General features: G+C 50.5%; 1 protein-coding gene across 1 annotated transcript in view; it reads left to right on the top strand.

Moving 5' to 3' along the window:
* Window positions 1–8,581: 8,581 nt before the first annotated feature.
* CHSY1 (chondroitin sulfate synthase 1) overlaps window positions 8,582–11,319 on the top strand; it is a 79,433-nt gene continuing 76,695 nt past the window's right edge. Inside the window, exon 1 of the mRNA XM_050903573.1 lies at window positions 8,582–8,853. Within this exon, the coding sequence (XP_050759530.1) occupies window positions 8,582–8,853 (272 nt within the window). The remainder of the gene's footprint in view (window positions 8,854–11,319) is intronic.

The following is an 11,319-nucleotide window of genomic DNA, read 5'->3' as shown; positions in this document are numbered from 1 at the left end:
TTGAACACTTCTTTCTAAATACGCTTGGAATATTTGTGTTCATCAATGGGTATGAGTGCCAACCTCGAATACACTGTTTATATAGATACTGCTCTGTATGTCAGGTGATCCATGATTTTCTCTTGACTATAAATGTAACAATAGCATGTTACTAGTAAGTTTTAAAGTTGCCAGCTAATGAAATGGAAAGGCCAATAAGGTTTTGCTTTAGACCCATGAAGTGTGTGTTCGAGTGCATGTAGAAGATGAAGAGAGAAGGCTGTGTTCCTGTGGAAACTAGTTTTCATTTCCTGGCTTCTGTGCGTTTTGGTATGTAAACGTAAATTTCCATTGTTGTAACATAGACTGGTGTATGTAACTTTGGGTTTTAATCTTTAACAAGGAAAAAAAAAAAAAAAGGTGTGGAAGGATATTTTCAGGATCTGAAGATTCTTCATCAGTAAAAAGGACTAAGTTGTTATCTTACTCATGCCTCTGGGGAACATTTTCCCCTTGTGTTGGGGAAACAGGCAACAGACTGAGGTGGTGTCTTCAGAAAAACATCTGGGGGAGGTTGTTGTCTTAAAGAAGCAGAATTCTTTGTGTTGATAAAATGGTAAGGATGGGTTGATTTAGTTCAGTAAAAACATTTTAAGAAATAAATAAGCAGGTCTGATCTGAGCATATGCTAATCTTTCTCTGTGTCTCAAGACTTGCTTCTGGCTGGGACTGGGGATATGGATTTTTGCCCAATTCTAAGATTTATTAAGACATATCCAGTGAGAATGAAGTGATTTACATATTTCTGGAAACTTCAACCTTCTCTCTCCCTTAATTTTTTTATTTTAATCCTCAAGTCCCTAAGTTTTTCTTGATCAGACACTTCAGGGTGGGAGGAAGAACCTCAGTTTGTAAAACTTCTCTTTTGGCTCACAACCTGCACAAGCAGAGGGAAGGGTTTTTCCTCTGACTTCAAATAGAAAGCTCTCCCTTGACCACAAACAAGTATGGAAAGGTGGTTGCTTGTTGCTTTATAGCTTAAGAGTGAAGCACGCAGAAGGCATTGGGTGAAAGTGAACTATTTAATGAATCCATTGTTCCTACTTTGGTATGAATTCCCAAGAACTTGAATTATGAAAGATCTCATGTTAAAAAGCTTTCAGGAGATTCCCCCCACACACTTAGAGCAGTTATGCAAGAAGCCTCTTACTCTACTGATGCAGATGTTCTGGAAATATCTTTATCTGGAAGAAGCTAGCTAACAAACTTAGAGTTAATGCAATGCTATTAAACTGCTGTATAATGTTACTTAACCACTGAAGAGTAATGTTTTGGGTATTGAAAAATCCTAAGTCAAGCAAGGGTTCAGAGGCACAAAAAAATCCTGAAAATCATAGTTGCTCGAGAAATGCAGCTAAGTACTTTTCATTGCCTTTCAGGTGATTTATGTGCTGGAGGAACAAAGTTTTTTGTTTTCTTTAAATTGCAGATGAGGTCTAGTTTATGCATAGTTCTCTGGACTATTCGTCAGGAGATACTGAGCACTGGAATTAAAACTGAACAAAAAACCATGTTGTCACTCTTATAAAATCTATTTGGCTTTATTTATGCCTTTCAAAAACATTGTGAAATGGGGGAAAGCTTTTAAGAGTGATATTGCATACTTAGTTGTTTAAAAAAATGTGTTTCTTATATTGGAAATTTTTAATAATGAGCAACAGAAGATGGACTTGGGGGAGTGAGGGCAAACAGGGAATCTGTCAGCAGAGCTGTTCCCAGGCGTTCCAGAATTACCTGTGTGTTAATCAAAGATCAGTGTGAATGAAAATGATAATTGCACCCATATCTGCAAGGAACTGCTCTCCTAGCAGAGACTGAACGCAGGTATGAAATGTTAATACTAACAAATCTAATCTGCTGTGTTTTGTACAGTTCTGTACTATTTTGACTCAAAACTCAAGGCATTAGGCTGTTCTGCAGTTGCTCTATGCCCGTTCCGGTGTCCTCCTTAGACCGTGCTGATAGTCAGCTCAGGTGTTTAGATTGGGGTGTTTTTTCTTGGGTTTTGTGTCTTTTTTCCCCTCCCTAGGAAGATGACTAACGAGAGCATTAGCGTTCGGAGAGCTCTGTGAAGGAGGATGGCATCCAGCATGACAGTCTCCCGTACATTTTACCAGCAGCGCTACGGTTAATGGCTGCCTTTAAACCATCCGAATGCTGCCCTTTGTGCCTCCTGCGCTCAACGAGGCAGTTCCCATCGCTGGCAGTTCCATCGCTGGCGGTTGTGTTTTTTCAAGCCTGGCTGCACATCAGCGCACATCTCTAGATCAGATCAGATCCACCCTTTGGACGATTTTTGCCCTTGTACAGGCTAAAAAGTGACACGTTTTCAGGGCTCAGGTTAGCCAAGAGCGGGGCACAGCGTGTTTCTGTCCGTGCTGTTGCTGAACACTGAAACTAAATAACTTCCAACTGTAGAAAAAGTCGGTCTAGACTTGGATGAGCTGAAGACTTGGGTTGTTTTGATTTTTTGTTGGTTTGTTTTTTTTTTTCTTCCCCCCTTTTGGAGTGAAAGCTTAGCTTTTGGAACAGCTCTGCAACCACAAAGGAAAAGCATACGGCTGCTGGCTGGGTGGTGTCCTGGCCCGGTTGCATCGTTGTAGCTGATTTTGTGTGAGCTTCCAAGCCAGCTGTTCCAAGCCTGACACGCACCCTGCCCATATTCCCAGCTCCAGAGCCAGCGACTTCAAAAACTTCCATAAGTTTTTATGAACCAATCAATGGCTGCAATGGAATAGGTCTCCTCAGCTCAGTTTTGGTGGTGAATATACACATTTTGATTGCAGATTTCTGTTGTGAGGGGCTGGCAGGTATGCAGCCGCTGCTCTGATGTGTATTTTTTTTTTTCTGTGATCATTTGTGTTTTGAAGTGCGTACCTGCTGAAAAGCACTTTTGGCACAGAGCAAGATCTCCACTGATAAATTAATAATTTCATTCCTCCCTCTGTGTCTACCGTAGTTTACGAATCAAGATTCTTTCTGTGTGCTGCTTACCGAGCTCAGCTTCAGAGCTGGTACGGTGGGTAACATTAATGTAGGGATGGCAAGGGAAAGAACTTAGAAAATTCTCTTTAAAGAGAATGGAAGGAAAATGGATATACTGAAATACCTGGCCTTTCAATCTAGTTCTAGTGCTCTGTTGCGTGCATTAAAATGGGGAGCTACCGTTAGGCTGGCCTACAAGATGCACTTTAAAAAAAAAAAAACAACCCCAAACCTGGGTCCTAAAGCTTTGCTTTATCACGTACTGGAGTGGGTAATGTTCCCATAAATTCGGCTTACTGCTTCTTGGGTAATGTTCCCCATAAATTCGGCTTGCTGCTTCTTAGGGAATGTAATTGCCACTTCGCTAGCTATTCCGCTTCTTAGGTATATTGCATCTTGACGCTTGCTTTTTAAATACACGTTCTAGACTTTTTCAACGGTTTGTTGACTCCGCTCCGACTGCAGCGCGTTAAAAATACATCACCTTCCCCTCCGTGACGCAAAGCTCCGATGCCTTGGTGCACCACGGCAGCGCTGCTACCGCCGCCCGGCCGATGAGAACGAGAGGTTTGAGCAGGCAACTGAGGAGCTGTGTGGGGAGCAGGAGGGTTTTCCATCCCCTCCCACACCTCCCAAGCCCTCAACCAAATTCCCTGGCTGGGAAGGGCAGAAGCGACCCAGGGCAGCCCCTCGGCCCCGGGCGCGGTGCGGCCGCTGCACTGCGGGGCCGGGCCGTAGGATGGCAATGTTGGTCCGGCTTTCCAGCAAAGGAGGAATCAGCAACATTTCTTCTTTTTTTTTATTTGTCCCTTCAACGGGCATCTTCGGCGTGATTCAGCTGAGAGGAAAGGTTGGGACTGGTCCGTGGCAGGACCAGAAGAGGATGAGGAGGGGAAAAAAAAAACAAAACAAAAGTGGGTGCTGGAGCCGGGGAAGGAGTTTCTGCATCATTTGGGAAAATGCAACGGTGCTGGAAATACTGTGACAGAGACAAATGCTGCTGGTTGCCCAGCTAGATTTTTTCCACCGTGAGTCTGTTACCTTGAATATATGAAGTATGCTCATTTTCCAGTGCCTGGGTAGTTTTTAAAGTATCAGTTTAAGTACTGGAACATTCATAATTAAAGTTTCTGGAGCGCTTGGGAAGTAGTTCACTTCTTTAACTATTATTTTAAAATATGGTAAAGAATATATATTGTAGAAGGTACATCCTGTAAGTATTAGAGTGGGCTCATCAGTGTGGAAAAACTGGAGATCAAAACCGATGGAAAAAGAAGTGGTTATAGTGCAAGATAGTCCCTCTTTCCTCTATAGAGTCGAGTCTCCTATGTGGAAGAAACTTTTTTCCTTTGGTATTAAGCTTCTTTATTCCAAAAGGATGACATCTATCCTGTACGCGCACAAAACAGCTCGCCGCTTCAAGGACTTGGCTTTTTCATCATTTAAAAATAGGATTACTGTTTTGTTAATCTGATTATGAATCTAAACTGTGTGGGCCTGTCAAGTGGGCTCTCACCGGCTGGTCCGGGTGCTAATCTCACTGGAGTGAGTGGGATGGGAGCACGGAGACGGAGCACACACGACGTGCATCCTCTTCAGATTTTGGAGAGCCCTCAGACTATTTCCTCAAGCAATCTTACATAGAATAGAAAACTTGCTGCATAAAAATGTGTTTATGCTTGTATACAGTGTTATATGAGAAAAGTACCATGCCTTTTAATATATAGTAGCCATAATATATAGTGTCAACTATTTATTGAGACTAAGAGCTGTATTAACAGGGGAAGGTGCTTAAATGTGACTATGCAGTACGACCTTTCTCTGCCAACCAGATTAAAAACATACTCTAGGCAGGTAATGGCAGTGTTATAATTCAGCTGGAAGAACTAAACCATGCTCTTCAAGTTTTCCCTTAATCTGCCTTTTTTTTTTTTTCTTCTTCTTTTCCTATAGTGGAAACAGCAGCTGCTCTATGCAAGAACAGGGGAGGGGGCAGGAGCAGTAAAAGGGGCATTTGCCCACCTAACGCTTTGGAACGTGAGTTTGGCGCAATAAATGAAATAAAGCGAGGCACTTTGATGTGCTTAGGGAGGTTGCGTGAGCGTTGCAGCATTCCCAGGTGCTACCCCCTCTTTACAGCTGGACGTCTCGGCCTTATAGCCAGCCGCTGGTGTGATCTTGCGCGGCGGCAGCGTGAACTCCGAACGTGCCTCCTCTCCGGGTTAAATCCTGGCACCAAGAAAGCGCCCCTTCCTTCTCCTGCCCCTGCCCCAAGCGCTCTCTGCTCACCCCCCGCACGTGGCGAGGTCCAGGACCGTAATTGCTCTAGAGGTGCGGGGAGGTGGGAACGTGCCAAACGAGAACTCGGGGCAGAGGAGATCTAACGCGGGAGTGTGCTGCTCCGCTTCATCGTTTCCATGTGTGCTGAAGTCGCATGAAGTTTTCAATTCTGATGACTAACTTCTTTTCTTTATGGGAAGAAGCCAACTGACAGCTCCTCAGCCCCAACCTTTCTCTTTTTTATTGCCTTTTAACCACGCTAGCTCTGCCTTTTCCTGTAATTCATAGGCCACAGTGGCTTTCCCTTGAATCAGGAGATTTTTACTGCTGATTTGGAGCACGCCGAGAGTAATCCCATTCCTGCTCACAGACTTGCCACATCTCCCTCTCTTGGAAAGGAGTGGCCTTACTTTTTATTTTAGCTTGAACAGCTGTCGGTGTCCTGTATTTCAGGACCTGATGATCGGGCTTGTGGGAAGAGGGGAGAAGCAGAGTTTGATGAGGTCTCTTTTGAAAAAGCTTTTGAAAGTGGAGTAAAAGATCCACGTGTGCAGAGTGGCACAGGCTGAGGATAACCCCAGACTTCGCAGAAAGGGATCAGGGCACCAGTAGTTAGAAAGAATAGTGAAGCATTGCAAATCCTGGGAAGTAGAAAGGAATTACAGTAGTGGTGTGTGGGGGGGAATTTCCCCATATGGAAGGGATGGAAAGGATAGTATAGCAGAAAAGGTTTTCTTGGTATAAATAGTGGTTTGGGATTATTTTACTAGGGAAGAACTGAGGCGGATCATAGGTCCCATTCCCTGTTCCCCGGAGGAAGGTCCCAGAAAGGCAACTTTGTGATGGCTTTGTCAGAGCAAACGTGGGGCTTCCAGCCAGCCCCAGCAGCCAGGCACAGCCCTGGGTCTGCCCAGTGCCCGGCTGGGGTGGGAATGCCTCCACGCCTCATGCATGGGCAACCTTTGAGGAGACCTTTTGGGGATCTTCATCAACCTCTTCTCCGCCTGGTAGCACACACGAAGTTGTTGGGCAACTGTTAACGTTCACTGCACTCAAGCTAGTGCTGCATTTGTAACCTTTCCCCGGCGTTTTGCAGCTCTCAAAGGCACGCAGCCTCGGCCTCAGGAACTCTTCTCGCCTTCCAGCCGGCTTTTGCCCAGCGATGGTGTTCCTGTCCTTCCCTGGCTTTACCCGCCTCCCGTCCGTTCCGGCTTGGACTTTTCTTCCTTTCCCTCTCTTTCGCCATTTAGTTCTTCTCTTCCTCTTCCCACAAACATACATCTCATTCAATACTTCTGTGTTCTGCCCGAGGGCAACCGAAAGGAGACCTCCTGCTCTTCTTTCCTGTTAATTGCTTGTATTTCTTCTCTAGTTTCTATTTATATTTAATTTTATTTTTGTTTAATACTATAAATCATGGTGGCACTTCCCTTGTGTTATTTGTTGCTCCTGACATCAGAAGAGTTCATCGGTGCTGACCTCTGTATGAGGATTGCACCATCACAAGAGCAATAAAACCCACACAAAAGCATTTTTTAAGAAATATCAACATGTTCATTAGCTAAGCAGATTGTGATATGACCTGCTAGTTCCCAGAAGTGTGACAGTCAGTTACTGTACAAGGATTGTAAAAATCTGTCATTTATGTCTCTCTGACTTATTCATGTACAGTATTGATTTGGTACAGCATCCTCTTTTGCAACAGTTCGTGCTCAAGAGCAGGCTGCCATTATGCCGAGACTTCCTTCTTCTCAGCTCGTTGTGGATGACGCCACAGTATAAATAAATTATTTTAACATGGGGAAAACTGGCAATTGGAGATGCAAAAGTGGGTAGGAAATGGAAGAAACCACAATGATAAGCAGGAGGCCAGTGGGTTGTACTAGCTGTGTTTCGTCTGTAAAGACTGGAGTGTTTTTTTCCTGTAAAATGTCAAGGGTTTGGGGCTGCAGTATTTGAAGCTGAAGCGCTCTGTAGATGAAACACACGTGGAGAGTTAGTGCGGACAAAGAAAAAAGAAATCTTCACCCAGTACAGCTAACGTCTTCACTCTGTCGAGCAGTCATTATAGCCTCCAGATGGAAACAGACTGACCTATTTCTGGTCGGTTTAATTAGCAAGGTGGGAAAAACCAGAGAGCTGCCTGTCCTTTCGCTCCCCCTGGCACCAGAGCACGTGCTGCGTGAATGCATCAGCGCCAGGCGAAACCAGGGCTGGAGGGCTGCTCCTCGCTGCCGTGCCTCCCCTCCGGCTCTGCACGCACGGTGGGCCGAGGCAGGGCAGCTCTGGGGCTTGGGCAGCAGGGACCCGACCGTGCAGAGATGAGAATGGCGCATTTCTGGCTGCGCAGGCTCGGCGTGAGCCGTGCTGGGTCTCTGCGGGGATGGGCGACAGACATCTGCCACTGGGCATGGGCACCTGGTGCCTGTCGCGGGTCAGGGTACCAGTCTCCCAGTCCTTTCCCATCCTGGTCCGAAGGGCTGGGCTGGAGTCCCAGTCCCGGCTCCTGAGCCAGGGTCCTGTCCTGGGGTCTCGGTGCAGGGTGCTGGGGTGGGGTCCCTGTCCTGGGGTTCTGTCCAGGGTCTCGGTCCCTGTCCTGGGGTTCTGTCCAGGGTCTCAGTCCCTGTCCCAGCATCTGAGTGCCCATGCTCTCTAGGGCTCCTGTCCCAGCCTCTTGGTCTGGGCAGCTGGGCCGAGGTTCTGGGGTCCCAGTCCCAGGGCCCCAGGGTGGATGGGATGCTGGCTCAGGGTCCCTGTCGCCTGTGTGGGGTGCTTGGTCAAGGTGCCGGTCCCTGTCCTGTGGTCCCGCTCCAGGGTGGTGCTTTGGAAGCCGGTCCCCGTCCCGGGGTCACATCCCGGGGCTCGGTCCCCCTCCCCACCCCAGGGTCCTGCCCCCCCCCCGTGCGCCAGCGCGGCGGGAGGCGAGGGGGTCGGGGGCTGCGTGCGGCACCGCCTCCCTCCCCCCCCGCCCGCGGCGGGGGCTGCTCCGCGGCGGCCCCGCCACCACCGCCGCGGCCGGGCGGGGCCATCGGCGGCGGGCAGCGGCGGCGCGGGCCGCACACGGCGCCTGTGCCGAGGGGCAGGGCCGGGGAGGCGGGCGCCCCTTTTTCCCTTCCCTTCCCTTCCCCTTCCCTCCCTCCCCTCCGCTTCCCGTCCCTGCCCCTTCCCCCCATGGCGGCGCTGGGCGACACGGCGCGGCTGGCGGCGGCGGCGCAGCGCGGGGCGGCGGCGCTGTGAGGAGCCGCGCGGGGCCTGCGCGGCGCGGCGCCGGGCGGGCATGGCGGGCCGCGGCCGCCGCGCCTGGCTCAGCGTCCTGCTGGGGCTGGTGCTGGGCTTCGTGCTCGCCTCGCGCCTCGTCCTGCCCCGCGCCTCCGAGCTGGCGGCGGCGGCGCGGCCCCGCCGAGCCCGCCCGCAGGGCTGCCGCCCGCCGCCCGCCGCCGCCGCCGCCGCCCCGCTGCGCCGCCCCGGCCCGCCGGCCCAGAGCTTCCTCTTCGTGGGGGTCATGACGGCGCAGAAGTACCTGCGGAGCCGCGCCGTGGCCGCCCACCGGTGAGCGGGCGGCGGGGGGGTCGGGGGGGGCGGCTCCGCTCGGGTGCCTTCGGCCCGGCTCGAGTCGGGTCGGCTGGGCTGGGGTCCGTTCGGCTCGGTTCGACTGGGCTCGGGTCGCGCTCCGTTCGGTTCGGCTCGGTTCGGCCACGTTCGGCTGGGCTCGGCTCTCGGCACGGCCGTTTCCCCTGAGGAGCGGCTGAGGTAAGAGCCGCCGGGCGGGAGGGCTCCCGTGGCGGGGCCCTTGCGGCCGGCATGCCCCCCGCCGGCCCGGGGACCGCTCGCCCTTCGCCGGGGCAGGTGTGAGAGAGCCGAAGGGGGCTCCTCAGGGCGAGCTCAGACCCGGCTCTCCTCGCACCAGCCCGGGCGCAGATTGGGCAGCACTGGGGTGCTCTCCGGGCGGCCGGGCCGGGCTGTGGGGTGAGGGGGAGAGAGGTGCCCCGAGCTCTCCTCCGCTGCCGGGACAGGTCGGCGGAGACGTGAGGGGTCGAGTTGAGTCGCGTTGACGTTCTCACACGGTCGGGTTGAGCCGGTACCTGGCAGACGGACCCAGCGGTCTCGCCTGAGGGTCAGGCAGCCCCTCCATAGCGAGGGGGCACCTACCACCGGTCGCTGGGCGAGACGCGGTCGTCAAAGTGCTTCCTTCAGTGCTTCTACCTTGGGCACGGCTGCGTCACGCTGGTGCAGTCCTTGGCTGCTGCTTCTGAAGAGAGCTGACAGCCTGATAATAATAGTAACAATAATAATAAAGTTTGGAGACCTCTGTAACCCCCTGGATAGGGAGAAAAAGACCACTGTGCCAAGCCGAGAGCATGTGCTTAGGAATGAGACTCAGAAAACGCATCTGAGAACAAAGAGTAAAATCAACCTCCGCTCGCCACAGCTGACGCTAAGGCTGGACCAGGTAGCAGAACAGCTCGAATGGGGAAAGAAAGTCAGCTTGGGTGAAACGCTCCTAGCTTCGGGCTGGCGAAGCTAGCGCAGGAACCGGGGTCTCTGAGCCATGTGTTTCTTACCTGAGTACACCTATTTTTGGAGCAGGGACAATCTTTGTGCTTTGCACCGCGTGCAGCTCGCTGCAGCCCACGGTGTGGTCTCCAGCTGTAGCTGGGTATGGCTGTGAGTGCCACGTGCTAACGGGATTTCTGTCCAAAGCCTCGGCAGCATCAGAATAATCATCTCTTCTGTGAGAGACGTGTCTGTGGCTTTGGAGAAACTCTTCGCTCTGCTGAAATACGCTTATTGCTCCAGCATTCACGCCAGCAGGCAGTGCTGGGAGGCTGCGCGGGAAGCCTGCTTGGGAAATCTGAAAGAGTTAAGAGCTAAAATGTCAGCTCGGGTATACCCCGGCTCCTATTGAGCGCTGCACAGCCAGTGCCGTCAGAGGAGCTGCCGGGAGCTCTGGGGCGGATCTTTCTCTAATAAAACATTCCCTTTAGTCTTGTACTAGAACAAACCCTTCTCCATCTCCTGCCTGCCCGGGTTGAACAGTACTTGGCCCTATTGGCCAGTAAGAACAGGATGGCAAAACCGTGCATGATGGACCATCTCCTCCTCCTTCCCCTGCCCAGCCCCAGTTTTGGGAAACGGTAGCTCTCTTTTTATCAGCATCAAATGCAGTAAAACTGCTTAATTTGGGCAGTCTGAAGCATATTGTCCACCAACAATGGTTTTAATGGAAACTTAATTCCTTCTTTCGGCAGTAGACCTGTAATTAAGTTACAGATAGTGTGTGATTGATGCTTTGAAATGGGTGAAAGAATCTGTTTCTTCAGGGTTATGTATTCTTCACTGTGTGGGATGGAGCATTTTGGATTGCAAATCTCATGAGCCATGTAATTTACATTTACATACAGAAAGGCTGGAGTCACGTTGGGTCATCATGTAACAGGTTTTATGGCAGAACAGTTTGTCTAGCATCCATCAGATTTTGTGTTAAGAAGTCAAGAAAGGGTATCACGATATTGTCCAGAGATGGGTGTTAATTGTGGAGCATTTTACTGTGCTGGTGTGGGAAGGATTCTCGTCCCTGGCTTTGCCCGTGCTTGCTCAACAGTCCTGTGGGAGAGCTGGGTTTACAGAACCAGATCTGCAACATCTGCTCACACAAAAAGATGGCTAAAGATGCAACTTAACAAATCCAGCTAATGTAATCGGGCTCCTTCAGCCCTCGGAAGGAGACCTGAGTATCGCTTTTTACTGCACTGCTGTTTTGGTTTAACCTCTAGAGATGATGTCCGCTCTTGGAAGGGATGAATAAAGAGACCTCTTAACCTTGCGGTAGGGCTAAATGCATTTTTCTCACCTCCATTGGTAAAAGAAACGAGCTAATGTCCTGGTGACAGGAAGACATCTTTGGGGGGAGGTGGGGAGGGGGGAAGAGGAAGACAAACCTGAAATCTTAAATGGCTTTTGATTGCCATGAAGTACTCAAGCAGACAATTGCTGGGATTACTACATTGACAAAGC

The sequence above is a fragment of the Gymnogyps californianus genome, chromosome 11 (genome assembly GCF_018139145.2).
Source record: "Gymnogyps californianus isolate 813 chromosome 11, ASM1813914v2, whole genome shotgun sequence".
In the NCBI taxonomy this organism is placed as follows: Eukaryota; Metazoa; Chordata; class Aves; order Accipitriformes; family Cathartidae; genus Gymnogyps; species Gymnogyps californianus.
The sequence above is the reverse complement of the archived record's forward strand: the minus strand, read 5'-3'. Positions and strand labels throughout refer to the sequence as shown.